This window comes from Lactuca saligna, chromosome 4, assembly GCF_052625555.1.
Source record: "Lactuca saligna cultivar CGN05327 chromosome 4, ASM5262555v1, whole genome shotgun sequence".
Taxonomy (NCBI): Eukaryota; Viridiplantae; Streptophyta; class Magnoliopsida; order Asterales; family Asteraceae; genus Lactuca; species Lactuca saligna.
Genome location: NC_136420.1, coordinates 35,271,249 through 35,285,499, shown reverse-complemented (window position 1 = coordinate 35,285,499; position 14,251 = coordinate 35,271,249). Strand labels below are relative to the sequence as shown.

The 14,251-nt window shown below is 34.7% G+C and overlaps 2 protein-coding genes across 5 annotated transcripts; one reads left to right on the top strand and one right to left on the bottom strand.

Moving 5' to 3' along the window:
* Positions 1 to 5,248: 5,248 nt before the first annotated feature.
* LOC145041591 (obg-like ATPase 1) lies at positions 5,249 to 8,076 on the top strand. Its single transcript, XM_078989731.1, has 12 exons — positions 5,249 to 5,437; positions 5,756 to 5,923; positions 6,075 to 6,198; positions 6,291 to 6,382; positions 6,469 to 6,567; positions 6,669 to 6,782; positions 6,862 to 6,926; positions 7,025 to 7,141; positions 7,253 to 7,328; positions 7,411 to 7,503; positions 7,592 to 7,642; positions 7,739 to 8,076. The coding sequence occupies exons 1-12, from the start codon at positions 5,351 to 5,353 to the stop codon at positions 7,835 to 7,837; spliced, it is 1,185 nt and encodes a 394-aa protein (XP_078845857.1). The 5' UTR covers positions 5,249 to 5,350; the 3' UTR covers positions 7,838 to 8,076.
* Positions 8,077 to 9,927: 1,851 nt separating this feature from the next.
* Positions 9,928 to 13,454, bottom strand: LOC145041589 (uncharacterized). Of its 4 annotated transcripts, none has more exons than XM_078989728.1 (4): positions 13,075 to 13,454; positions 12,433 to 12,851; positions 10,325 to 12,253; positions 9,928 to 10,241 (listed from the first exon to the last, which is right to left on the bottom strand). In XM_078989728.1, the coding sequence occupies exons 2-4, from the start codon at positions 12,789 to 12,791 to the stop codon at positions 10,175 to 10,177; spliced, it is 2,355 nt and encodes a 784-aa protein (XP_078845854.1). In that variant the 5' UTR covers positions 12,792 to 12,851; positions 13,075 to 13,454; the 3' UTR covers positions 9,928 to 10,174. The 4 variants fall into 4 exon arrangements, with proteins under 4 accessions (XP_078845854.1, XP_078845855.1, XP_078845853.1 ...); XM_078989729.1 differs by having other exon boundaries at positions 12,433 to 12,846; XM_078989727.1 differs by having other exon boundaries at positions 13,293 to 13,454.
* Between the last annotated feature and the right edge of the window lie 797 nt (positions 13,455 to 14,251).

Genomic DNA, 14,251 nt, shown 5'->3' with positions numbered 1-14,251 from the left:
AATTATGAGAACTTGGCAAATAGAAATGGAAATGTTATAGCAAAAGACTGGTTTAGTCTTTATGTGAAACATCATGAATCGTGTCCCATATGCTTCGGATATAGGATCGATTACATGTGCTATATTCATCATTTCAAAAAAATTTCCAAATACCTGGGGCATTAAGAAGGGAAAAGGTTTAGAACTGGATATGACTAAAAGGATTAAACAATTGTCGAGGAAAATCTAAGGCTTACCAAAGATTGGTTGCTCAAGGACAGTTGGAAGTATAGTGATAATTCTGAAAGGACCATATTGACATAATCTATAAGGAGGCAACTCTTGTTCAGAAGTGATAGTCAAAATGAATCTGGAAATGTTTCAAAGTCAGAAATTTCAATCTGTGTAAGATTAAGGAAACTTAATGCAAGAAGGATGTTTCCAAGGAGTTGATCTCCTTTGGAATACTCTGTAATGATTGTTGCCAAGTCTTTGTGAATTTGTGCATAATCATTACAAGAGGATCAATGCATATAAGTTTAGAATCTAACAGATTTCAGTAAATGGCATGAATTTGGAATTCTTGTATTTTCAGTAAGGATTTAGTAGTGTGAAAAGAGAATCATTGAAGTTATGTTCAATTGATCTAGTTCACAAAGTAAAGATCATAGACAAACATAGTATGCATACTTGGTGTATGGCATGACTAGTGTTTAGAAAACATAGTGTACATGCTTGGAGCATGGGACAACTATTGTTTTAAATTCAAGAATAAAGTTGATAGCTGAAACAGTATACAATGAATAATGTGTAATCATATGGTGATAAATAAAAGGTGTTTTATTTATGTTCATAGGTTTTGATACCATATTGGATTCAATTATTATTGTGTTTCACTTTGCATGTTTTGACTTCCCGAATAAACTAGGTTATTCTTCCAGAATGATTAAGTTATTCAAACCATCCACAGTCGGTCATATGTTGGAAGTAGATATGAATTAAGACTGTCATGGGTTGGCTTGTAGAGGTCTAAGGTGTTGGACAAAGGGCTACAACACTCATGAGTGCTCATAAGTTCTGAGTATTGGATTCAACCCGCACTCATTGGAATCACTTCATGGCTTTATCACGAGTGATCATGAGACGATAATATCTTATATTCTTCAAACCTAGAGATATGAGTTGTTACTATGAGTTGGTTGTACATTGATTGCACGAAAACGCATTCGGTAACTCGGTGCTATAAAACGTGCCTTTGTTTATGATTCAACAAGTAGTAGAACAAGCCATATAAGTCGAAGTTTATCCATTCCTTTTACCTTTGGGATAAAAGCGATATCTGTGGGCCCCTCGATGATTTGATGATGACAAATGGAAGTGCTCGGTTGGGCCAGGACTGATTTGATTGGTTCAATTAGTTAGTCGTCATAAATCGGAAATCGGGAAACAACAAATGGACAGAGAGAATGATTATAATCAATGTCTCAGTCCATATGATATCTAGAATGGAGGAATATATGATCCCTTATCTAATGGACAAGTCATTGACAAAGGTCACAGTTCATCTACAAGGTCAAAGTTCGACAGAAGCTTTTGAGAGCTACGATTGCTGGTCGGTTCTCGAAGTCATACGCAATAATAGTTTTAGACTTATCCAAGTGGGAGACTGTTGGATTAATGTCTAAGTCCATAACTATAATTGGTAAGACTTGACCCGACCCGGCATGGTCCATTTGGGTTGTATGGCATCATGCATTTGGATAGACTATAATGAGAGAAATAAGACACTTATGGTTATTAATATATTATAAGTTCTAGTATATTAATAATAAGAATAATAAGATTATTTAATTAGTATTGATCAAGAATTAATCTAGGATTAATTAAGTGATCAAAAGAAGATTATTTAAATATATGGGTTGATTGTACAAATCATCCATACTTATATAGTGGGCCAATGCTCCATGGATTATCTAGTTGGGCTAAAAGCCATATGATGCTCCATGGATGCTCCATGGTGTTTTTGTACCCATGGATCATGGAAATGAAAGGCCATGTCAATTAGGGTTTACATGGTGTAACCATAACTATATAAGCATCCTATTCTTGACCAAAATCGGCCACGAGAGAGAGTAAGAAAGGGCTAGCCGATTTTCATGAAGTGTAGAATTCTCTCAAGTTATTCCAAGTGTATTTAGTGTTGTGTGAACCATTTGAGGTGTCACACTTGGGGCACTAGGCACTCAAGCTTCATGAAGACTTTCTACATGAAAAGGTATGTATTCTATCTTGTTACATTCATTGTTTTCTATGCTAGATTAGGATAATACCTTGGAAGTTCTTATTGGCATGTATAATAGAGAAAACATAGATCCAAGGTATTTAGGGTTGCATGTACACTTAGGAGTGTTAGAATGCTCATAACCCAACAGTTGGACCCTCCGGTCCGGTCTCACAGCTCGTTGGACCCTCCGGTCCGGTCTCAGTAACACATAATATAGCATATATATATCACACAGACAAATACATAACTCAAGTAAGCACATACGACCCTCTGGTCACACATAAATACCACTCTAGGTAAAGTATAGTCAGAAGACTCACCTCGGATGATGAACAACCCCTAAAAAAGCTGCTGTTGCGCACCGGCCTCTATTTATGAGCCAAACCCACAATTCACCCAATTAGGAACTAATTCCAAACTCTCACTCATTAGGTATAAAGGTAGCCCACTAACCAGCCCATCAATAATCTAAACCCATTGGGCCACCAAGGCCCAATAATAAATGGACTCTCCCGAGGCCCAAATTCTCAAATCTAAATGGCAAGCTCATTCAAGGGCCCAAAGCACACACACATACATACATACATATATATATATACATATATATATATATATATATATATATATATATATATATATATATATATATAGTCCTCTTGTCCAAAACTCTATTGCAACCAGTCCAAACTCCAGGCTAAACACTCAAGGCCCAAAATGAGACTTAGCCCAAAATTCCACAGTGAGGTTACGCGGGGCGTACCTCCCTTGGTAAGCTCAGCGTACTAACGAATTCAAAGTGGCCATTCGAGACACTTGGTCAGTACGCGGGGCGTACTGGAATTACGCTCAGCGTACGTCCAGGATTGTTATCTCCACTCCATTGGTCTTAATCCGTTAAGACCATAGCTATACTCTTAGATATGGTCTCCATAAAGGCTCATACACGATAAAGCTCGTGACTTTAAGCCTTTGCATGGCAGATCAAGTCCCAAACACAAACACTCTTACTCTTTACTCCGAAAAATGCTCATATCTTATGCATGAGGTGGTTCCAACGTCCAAGGCCTCATTTTTATGAATCCTCTCCACTAGAAACAATTAAAGGGACAATATATTAGGCTCTGGAGTTCAACAACTCATAAAAGCTTCAAGCTTTGGGACCAAAAACCCTAAAATGGACCAAAAACAAAAACTAGCACAACAATAAGCAAGTTTCAAACTTGATACCTCTGGAAGATGCACCAACAAGATAAGAACATAGATCCAAAAGCTAGATGCTCAAGCTATTCTCTTTCAAAACTCCTTCTTCTTCAAAAGCCAAACATAACAAGTCATAACCCCACTAGATCCACATGAGAAAGCCACCAAGATTCAAACTTTATGCTTTCTGGAGCTAGATCAACCTGATTAGGGCTTGGATCCACAAGCTCCAAGCCAAGCAATGCTTCCTCAAGGAACTCCTTCTTCCACAATATGCACCAAAAACTCACTAAATCACCAAAATGCTCAAGAATCACTCAAATGGAGGCTTAGGGTCAATTTCTAGGGCTTAGAGGAATGGAGGCTGAGGATATTAGGGTTAGGTTATGAGATAAGGAGCTTAAATAAGGTCCAAGACCCTAAAATAGGGTTCAGGTCTGATCAGCGTACGCCCAGCGTACTCCGAAAAACATTTACAGCAACCCCTGGTTAGTAAGCCCAACGTACTCCAAAGTACGCCCATCGTACTTCCTTCTTCACTAGTACGCCCAGCGTATGCTTAGTGTACACCCAGCGTACTCGGCTAAGCCTGAAACCACAAAACTTCGGAAGGCCATAACTTCTTCGTTATAAATTCGTTTCCGACGATTCTTATATCCACGAAAAGGTAACGAGAAGCCCTACACTTCTATCAACTTTATTCCTCCTGAAGCCCACTCAAACTCCAATCCAAAATTTATGAAAAGCCCAAACCAATGCCTTTAGCACAAACCGAACTCTTTTATCACACAACCTACCTTACCTTTAAACATTTGATAATAACATTCAAATTTATGTCATAAAACAATATCATAAGCTTTAAACATTTAGTAAGAAGTATGCAATACACACACAACTACTCAATAATCCATGTTAATCTCATGTGCAAACTCAAAATAGTGGTAAGGACTCCACATCTACTCAATAACCCATGTTAATCTCATGTACAAACTCAAAATAGCAGTATGGACTCCGGGTTCATGTATAGTTAGCACATAATAAAATCACACAACTTTTGCATTAATCTAAAGCTAGGTACTATTAAACTAGATCATATCGGAATTAGAAAATACCATATATACATATGAGAGCCTACTGGAATGCTACTCATAAAATATGCTTTTGATAGGGAAAACTAAGCTTAAGGATCCCAAAGACAGACTGTCATGTACAAGTCAATCTGTCGTATCTAAATGCACAATCATGGTGCTCAAAATAGTTTTCAGATCAAAACAATAGTTTTCCAATAAATATAGTCATTTCAAAATAGATTTTATGGATGCAACATTTAATTATAATATAATCATACTCAAATCATATAGTATAATCACATGAAATTATCAAGTCTAAATAATGATGTATTGGTGGTGTATTTTTCATGTTTTAAACTATTTAATGTTAAAAAATAGTTTATTGATTTTTTTATGTATGTTTGAAACTGTTTTTTTATAGGATCTTACGATTTTAATTCAATCTTACAATTATGATATTTTAAAACGGAAAACGACCGTATATGGAATTCATATATTGACAAACTTGATCCGAATGGATAATATCGTTGGCATTCATCATTTCACATATATAAATGAGTTGAAATCTATAATTTAGCTAGAAAAATATTATTAAAAAAATGAAAAATATACAATAAAATGATAAAAATATGTGTTTTTGTGTTCTATCCATTAAAAAAATAAGAAAAATAGAATCGCCTCTTTATTCCGTCCGTTCGTATAAGAGGCTAGATGCAAATGTCTTGTATAAACCCTAAAGAAATCTTGAACGCACTCTCGTTCCTGCAGCCTCGCTCCTGCTCCCGTGCTTCTCTCGTTTCTGTTTGTAAAAGGAAATATGCCTCCAAAGGCTGCGAAATCGAAGGAAGCACCCGCAGAAAGGCCAATCCTTGGTCGTTTTTCATCGCATCTGAAGATTGGGATCGTTAGTTCCTGATAACTCTCACTGTCATGAATCGCAATCATTATTTGATTCATGCTTATTTTTATACAGTTTCTAATCCAATTCAGTGTAATTCAGTATGATTTATTCGTTTTTACGACAAGTACATGATAGGGAGTAGTAGTAAACTTCAAGCTTTGACTATTGGTGTCCTAAATAGTAATCCTAGATGATGAAATAAGGATCTTTGCTTCCTTGCTACTAATAAAGGAGATTACATCTTCATTTTTGTGCGTCGGGACTCCAGGTTGTCGTTAAATTGCCTGATCTGGGATTTGTTACAATGTAAACTGTTTTCAGGTGGGATTGCCGAATGTAGGGAAATCCACTCTATTCAACACTCTCACTAAGCTTTCGATTCCTGCTGAGAACTTTCCATTTTGTACCATTGAACCTAATGAAGCTCGTGTCAATATTCCTGATGAGCGTTTTGAATGGCTTTGTCAGCTATTCAAGCCAAAGAGCGAGGTAATATATATATTATATATGGAAACATCAACATATAAACTGTTCATTTGAATGCTGAAAGGGTTTTTATTTGATGATCTACTCTTAGCTTCCAACAAAATTAACCAAAATGTTGGCTTGTATTGATGTCTACTTTTTGTTTGCTTGTTAGATCTCTGCATTCTTAGAGATACATGACATTGCTGGATTGGTTAAAGGTGCTCATGAAGGACAAGGGCTTGGAAACAATTTCTTATCTCACATTCGTGCAGTTGATGGGATATTCCATGTTTTACGTAAGATTGCAAACTTGTTTTTTGTATTGTGGATTTGCTTATTCATTTTCAAAGTGTGAGAATGTTTCTTGTGGTATATTTTTGTAAAACAGGTGCATTTGAAGACCCTGATATTATACATGTTGATGACATTGTGGATCCTGTAAGAGATTTAGAAGTTATAACTGCAGAGTTACGGCTGAAGGTGTGTTCTAATTTCTTTTTGGATGTTTATTTGTTGTATGATTAGATTCTTAACAATTAACATTAGTATGCTCTTATATTGTAAAGGACATTGAGTTCATAAAAAGAACTATTGAAGATCTTGAAAAGAGCATGAAGAGGAGCAACGACAAGCAGTTAAAGATAGAACTTGAATTGTGTTTGAAGGTATGTACCTATCTTCATAGATTTACTAAGTATCTTTTAATGTATATTTACTTTATTAAGAGTCAAATGTACGCACATTGACTCGACTTTGTTTTGTTAAGGTGAAAACATGGCTGGAGAGTGAAAAAGACATCCGTTTGGGGGAGTGGAAAGCTGCTGAAATTGAAATACTGAATACCTTTCAGTTGCTCACTGCAAAACCTGTTGTTTATCTGGTAAATTCATTTGTTCTTGAATATCTATTGTTATGCTGATAATATTGAAACCTTGAATACCCTTTACACATTTGTGCAGGTGAATATGAATGAAAAAGATTATCAGAGAAAAAAGAACAAGTTTCTTCCCAAGATTCATGCTTGGTATGCTTATTTTTAATCATCATAAAAGACACTTAAAACATCATATAGAATTATCGAATTTGTTGGTGATTTAACTTTTAATTTTTATTTTGTACTAGGGTGCAAGAGCATGGGGGCGAGACAATTATTCCTTTCAGTTGTTCTTTGGAACGGAATCTTGCTGATCTTCCAGATGATGAAGCAGCAAAATACTGTGAGGAGAACAAGATCCAAAGGTCAGTTGAGAATGAGATGATGTTTTCTTGAAAATCAGATGCTTATTTTTTGTTGGGTTTTGGTATTATTATTTAAAAAGTATTATTAATCAAATATGGAATGTGGCACAGTGCTCTTCCAAAGATAATAAAGACTGGATTTTCTGCTATTAACCTTATCTACTTCTTCACTGCTGGACCTGATGAGGTAAGTAAAAAAAAAAACCTTTACTTTCCAGATTGTTGTATATATAGTTTAAATTAAAGATGATGTGGCAATTGGGATGCAGGTGAAATGCTGGCAAATTCGGAGACAAACCAAGGCACCTCAAGCTGCAGGAGCAATTCATACTGATTTTGAAAGAGGGTTTATCTGTGCAGAGGTTATTACTTGTCTTCAATCTTATATAATAATGTACAGTTTGATTTTGAGGATGAGGATGAGAATCTGTATGTTTTGATATTTTGTAGGTAATGAAGTTTGAGGATCTTAAGGAGTTGGGAAGCGAGTCTGCTGTTAAGGTATTATCCAGATGATATGTGGTTGATTAATTAAGGGGAAGGGGGTATTTATTTATTTATTTTTGAGTTAATGATGAGTTAAGCACTTAATTGCAGGCTGCTGGGAAGTACAAGCAAGAGGGAAAGACTTATGTGGTTCAGGATGGTGATATTATATTTTTCAAATTTAATGTCTCTGGTGGTGGGAAGAAGTAAGAGAGAGACGGGTATTATGCTCTGCATGTTTCTCTGATTTAAGCAACCAAACAAACAAACTCTGTATCTGAGAGAGAGTCTTTAGGGAATGAGTTTTTTTTTGGTGCTACTGTGTTTGTTCCTTTGACATAAGTTGTAATCCTTTGTTTTGAAGATGATTGAATGAACATTTGTATGAAATAGAGAAATGAGAGATGCATGTCATGCCATCAATCATCAATCAGGAGTTTTTTTTTTCATGTTAGAGCTCAATTGCTTGTTTCCCCCAGATAAGAAAGAAGAACCCCTAAATATGATTACAATTTATATTTTGATGAATTTCTAAATTAAAATAAAGGGGAAATTATGCTGAAGAGCAATGCGTTTTATTATTTTTACCCAAATGTATTCTGTTACTCGTGAATAGCTACAGCTACTAGCTAGCTAGTTTTGCTAAGCAAGCCCTTAAATATTAGACAGAATTACATTTTTGCCCTTGTCTTCTTCATTACTTATAGAAGAAACCATGAAGTCAATTCAAATTTATTAGCGTCTTTTCGTTCTTTTCAAGCTACTTTAGAAATACCCATCTGGAATTAACGCATCTTTAAACTTTTTTAGAATCTTCTTTTAGACAATTCGCTTTGTTTGATCAGTCGAAATTGACAACTGTATGCGTCTTAAATTCTTTCCGATTTTCTTCATTACAGTCTTCGGTTCTTTCTTAAATTTAATCATAGGGAAGTTTCTTTTAAAGTCGAAAAAACAATAGTATTACTGATGAATTGGAGTCAAAGTTGATCCACTTGTATTTTAATCATCTGTGTTATGTTAACTAAAGGATACTCAAAATCGTAGATAGGTATTGTGTTCTGGAACTTTGGTTTTGTAATTTTTAGGGATGCAACCCCAAATTGATGCTTCAATGAGCAAAAGAAAAAACGTACATGATTATGTTTTTTGTTTGATTATATTTTTCTATAATAAGGTTTGATTTTAAAAGATCTTGGTATTATTTGTGTTGTAATTATATTGGATATAAAGATAAAAGATTCTTAAGAATGAACACTAAGAAATGAAGAGGATAAGAGCAAAACCGTCAGTTGGAATGATTTTAACAGCCCAGGGACCAACAACGTGACATAAAACTTTTTCACGGACCATAAATGTTAAGATTGGAAAAAAGTGTACTTGATCCAAAAAAATCATATAATCACATGGACCAAAAATGTAATTTTGTCTAAATAACAAATACATATCGAAAAGTTCTAAGTTTTGAAAACCACCGAGATAAAATAACTAAAACCTTATGAGCGACAACTATGTAGTTTAGCAAATACTAAGAAGGCCAAGGTCGTAGACATTCCATGTAAATAGATGATGGTTCTTATATGAAAATTTTAATTCATGAACTACTTAAGTAAAAATATCTTACATGGATAATGATATAGGTTCTTAATATATATTATATATAAATAAAAATTGATACATTTGATGCATATACTATTATTGTATACATCAATAAATATAAATTTATAAAAACATAGTTTGCCAAGACTTTTGTCTATTTCAGTAAACTTATAAAAACATTTGATACTTATAATATTATTGTATACATATTAGCAATATATTTATATTTATTTACCCATAATAGCAATGTATTTGCATTGTTTTACTGGTAGTAGCAATGTGTAACTCATAATAGTAACATACTTACATTTTCTTTACACATAATAGCAATGCACTAACAATACTTTACTCATAATAGCAACATACTTATATTTCTTTATCAGTTATAGAAATATGTAAAAAATGATGTTAATGCCCATTCTGGTAGCAAAATGTAAATACATTGCTATTATAGATAAATAATAAAGTACATTGCTATTATAGGAAAATAATAAAGTCCACTGCTATATCAATAAAGAAATGTAAGTATGTTGTTATTATATATAAAATAAATAAAAAAGACATTGCCTAGATTGGTAGCAAGAGTAAAGTAGGTTGCTATTCACTCATAGCCATGATTAAACCAATTGCAAAAATAAACTGTGATAACAACAATTACATATGTAAGATTTTATCTTGAAATTCCCAAAAACACAAACAAGTATAAAAAGAAACTATTGCAATTTCCATATTATTTCAAAAAGAATGGAAAAAAGAAACACCCTTTAAAGGTGTAAAAGTATAATCTAGGCCACCAAATGTGCAATAAAATGCTATCAAAAGCCTCTTATCAACTCCTTCAAAGATCATAAACTAATCTATCCTAAAAATTTTACCTCAAAAAAACCAGGTGTCTATGAAATTACTATCTGACATTTACATTTAACCAGCCATCAAATAAAAATTACGCTATAAATTCTGACCAATATCGAGCGAAGTCAACCCACTCACCTGCAAGTGACCTTCATGATCCTCTCTGAAACCAAAACAAATCCATTAATAAAGTATAACAGTAGATGTAGTTTATAATAAATGAGGCCAAAAGGAAGAAAGACGTACTTGCATGATCTCTTATTGTGACCAAGGCCTTTACACTTCCCACATTGAAGTTGACGTTTAAGAAAATCCGCGGGCCCAACCCGACCCGGCGCAACCTTCCGGATCTTTGTCCTGCCAGGTGTCCGAATCGTGGGTGGAGGCGTAACCACAATCGTCCCATCATCAAACTCAATATCCAATAACCTTTCGACATTTGGCACAGGATGAATTGAATCCGCATACGCCAACTGATACGTCTCAACATGAAAATACCTGGAGCAATGATCATACGCGCTCCTCCCATACGATTCAAGAACCGCAATCGCATGACAACAAGGCAAGCCAGTAAGCAACCACCCTTTACAACTACAATCCCAATTCTCAATATCAACAACATCAATACTGTCACAAAACCGAACCTCAAATTTGCTTCCATGTGACCTCAAGATTTGAACCGAATGAGCTTTCATAATCTCATTCTTTAACTTCTCCTCCATCGAAGGAGTCAACCGGGTCATCCACTGAGTCGACTCCACTCTTCTCGTGTATATCAACTGCATCATTTTACCCCTCAACTCGTCAATCATTTGGGTTATTGGTAACTCGTTTGCTTCTGAGACCCACGCGTAAAAAACATGACCGAAATTCGATGTCATATGATTATACCTTAAACCTCCAAAAAACGCGTTTGCCCAATGTTCCGGTTCACTACAAATAATCCAATTATAAGCTTCCGGAGATATCGCTTTGATGTCTTGTGTACATTTCTCAAAACCTTCAAGTTTTGTCGCGTGTGCAGCTGCATATAAATCTTCAACCATTAACCTTCTTGCATCATGTGAAAAATGTCCTTTTAAATCTTTATTTAATTTCTCAGCTAAATAACCTAAACAATACGCATGATAACAATCCCCACCGAATATCTCCGGTAAAGATTCCCGCAAACCCTTCTGGAAATCCGCCACGAATGTAATCTGGATATGCCCGTGTGCCGCCACCGCGAGTTTCAATTCCGTTAAAAACCACCGCCAGTTATCGTCGGTTTCCTCATCAACCACCGCGAAAGCCACCGGAAAAACCCCGTCATCACCATCTGCCGCCGTGGCCGCCAGCAACATCCCTTGGTACCTCGAATTCAACGGCGTGCTGTCAAGGAACAGAAGCGGCCGACAACCTTGTACGAAACCGGACACCGAGGCGTGAAAAGAAACAAAAAGACGATGAAAACTCGAATTTTCCTTAGTAGTAAATGTAGCAAGACTCCCGGGATTTGTTTCCATTATTTTCTCACAAAAAAAAGGTAATTCATTATACGCGTCTTTATAAGATCCTAAAAGCTGTTCACGTGCATATTCTTTCGCGCGTCTTGCTTGAGAATAATTAAGCTCGATTCCATAATCGCGTTTGAGATCATTAGCAATGTCTTTTGGTTTAATTTTGGGAGAATCTTTTACTTTTTCTTTTATTAAATTTCCAACCCAACTTCTTGTAGCTCGAAACGCGGGTTTTATTGTGCCACCTTGGCAAGTATGAGTTGGTCTCATGGTTTTGATGCAAACTAATTGTGTTGTTGAAAGTCTTGATGCATGGATACGCCACGGGCAGCTTTCTGATTTGCATTTAACAGTGACACGTTGGTTTTCGTTCTTTTTGTAGACATAGTTGAATCCGTGTGCGATTGAATACTTTCTTAGGGCTTCCCGGAATTCAGCTAAGGAATGGAATCGTTGACCAACTCCGGTTATGAGATTCTCCCATTGTTTTGCAGCTATTGGGGGTTCGTTGTCGGTTGTGGACATGGGGAAAGGGTTGATGGGAATTGGAGTCATGTCGTTTGTTGTTTCTATGTCGATGACTTCGTTTAGAGGGACTAAATTGGTTTGACTTTGACCAAGGTCAACGGATGGCACGAGAGCTCCCATGTCTGTTTCAACCGGTTTCTTTTGTGGTCTTCACATGTCCAATAATAAAATTTCATTAAAAAAGGTAACAAATGGTTAGCAATATACTAGCTGTGTTTCCAAGACTAATTTAAAGGCACATAACACTACCTTAAACACTACACATTGTCATATACAAATAATAAGCATGCTCATGAAACTCTTTAAAATATTGGATAATGAAATTACCTGCGAGCAGGCTGCTTCTTCTTGGGAGTTTTAGCGGGTGGGGCTTCTTTCATTATAAAGACCTCTAGCTGATCAGATTCCTTGTAGTAGTTGACCATTCGATGAAAATCCTTGTCTTTTGATACAGTAATGAGATTCTTGTTGTTCCCTGGTAAGAAGTACTTCACTAGCATCCCATCTACAGAAGAATCGATAGTTTCAGCGATCTCTTGTTTGAAACCACTGAACTGCATGTTCTCATCTAGGTCAACAGCATACGCTTCCCCACCAATATATGACATTGATCCATCTTCATTCGTTTCAAATTCACCTCCGTAGTGGCAAATAGCTATCGTCTTCTTTGATGGCACGATTGCCATCTCTGTAATTGTAATAAGTCAATCTGATTCGTTTTTACTGAACGGATATACAGAACTGACCTAATTCAGAATCAGAAGTCAAAGAAAAAAAATTCAATCGTTTACAGTATCAAACGATTAATTAAACCTTAAAACTTGAAAGTTAAACCCCATCCTCACGATTAAATTTTAAAAGTTCAATGCCACATTCACGACATACAATATGAAACAAGATAGTAATATCAAAAACGAAACATAGTAACAGATAATAATAAGAAGCGGTCGAAATCATAAAAAGTCAAACCCTAGAAATCGGTGATGCAAAAACAAAACACAGATGGGAGACGGCCTCGATTGTTGAAGATCAAACACCGTTGGAGCTGATCTTGAGTATAGTCGACTAATCATGATTGAGGATGGGAAACCAATTTCGGAAATAGGGTCCGTACTCCGTACAGAGATTACAGTTAAATAAAGGGAATTGAATGATCGAAAGGGGAGGGAAAGATAAATACGAAATACCTGTGTGTAGTGGAAGTACGAAACACTAAATATTTTCTGATCTGCCCTTGGAGATTTGCAATTGCAGGTAGGGCTACACTCTGAGGGGGGCGACAGAAAGGATTGGAGAAAGATGAAGGAAGAGAGACGCATGTATTGAAGCTCAGGGGGTGCAATAGCCCAAGTTTCCTATTTATATCGACTTTTTATGTTTATGGTAAGTTAAATGCAAGTGTATATGTAGGTGTTTAAATCGATTTATGTTGGAGGTGGCTTTTTGAGCAATTTTTATAAAATTACTCTCTTTTAATTTGTGAGACTTATTTATTATATGGGTTAATTTAAAAATTAAAAATTAAATATAAAAATCAAAATATTTAAGAATTTTGAGTTTATAAGAAAATAAAAAAAATAATAAATTATTATAATAGAAATAGTTTTTATATTTTAAATTTAAACAAATAATTTAAATGCAGTTGTATGCTTATTATAATGGAAAAATAATAAATTATTATAATGGTTAATTTTATGTTTATGTTTATGGTAAGTTGGATGCAATCATATTTGTAGGTGTTTAAATCGATTTATGTAGGAAATGGCTTTTAAGCAATTTATATAAAACTAGTTTATAACCCGTGAGAAACATGGTTACAAAATTAATTAAACTTTTTAAATAAAACTCAAAACTATTAATTAATTATTTTAAATAACTTATTAATTAAGAGATACTTTTTTAGTTATATATAAAATTATAATCGTTTATTCAAATAAATACATAAAATTATATCATCTTATAATTTTTATAAACTTTATTTTATTATAATTTGTGTAAATTTTATTTTATTTTTTATTCTAATGTTATTAATTTAATGTAATTAAAATGAGAAATTGAAATTTTAAAATTTGAAATTTGAAATGGACAATCAATAAATTGACAAGTGATATGATATTAATTACAATGCCTAAAATAATGACACATG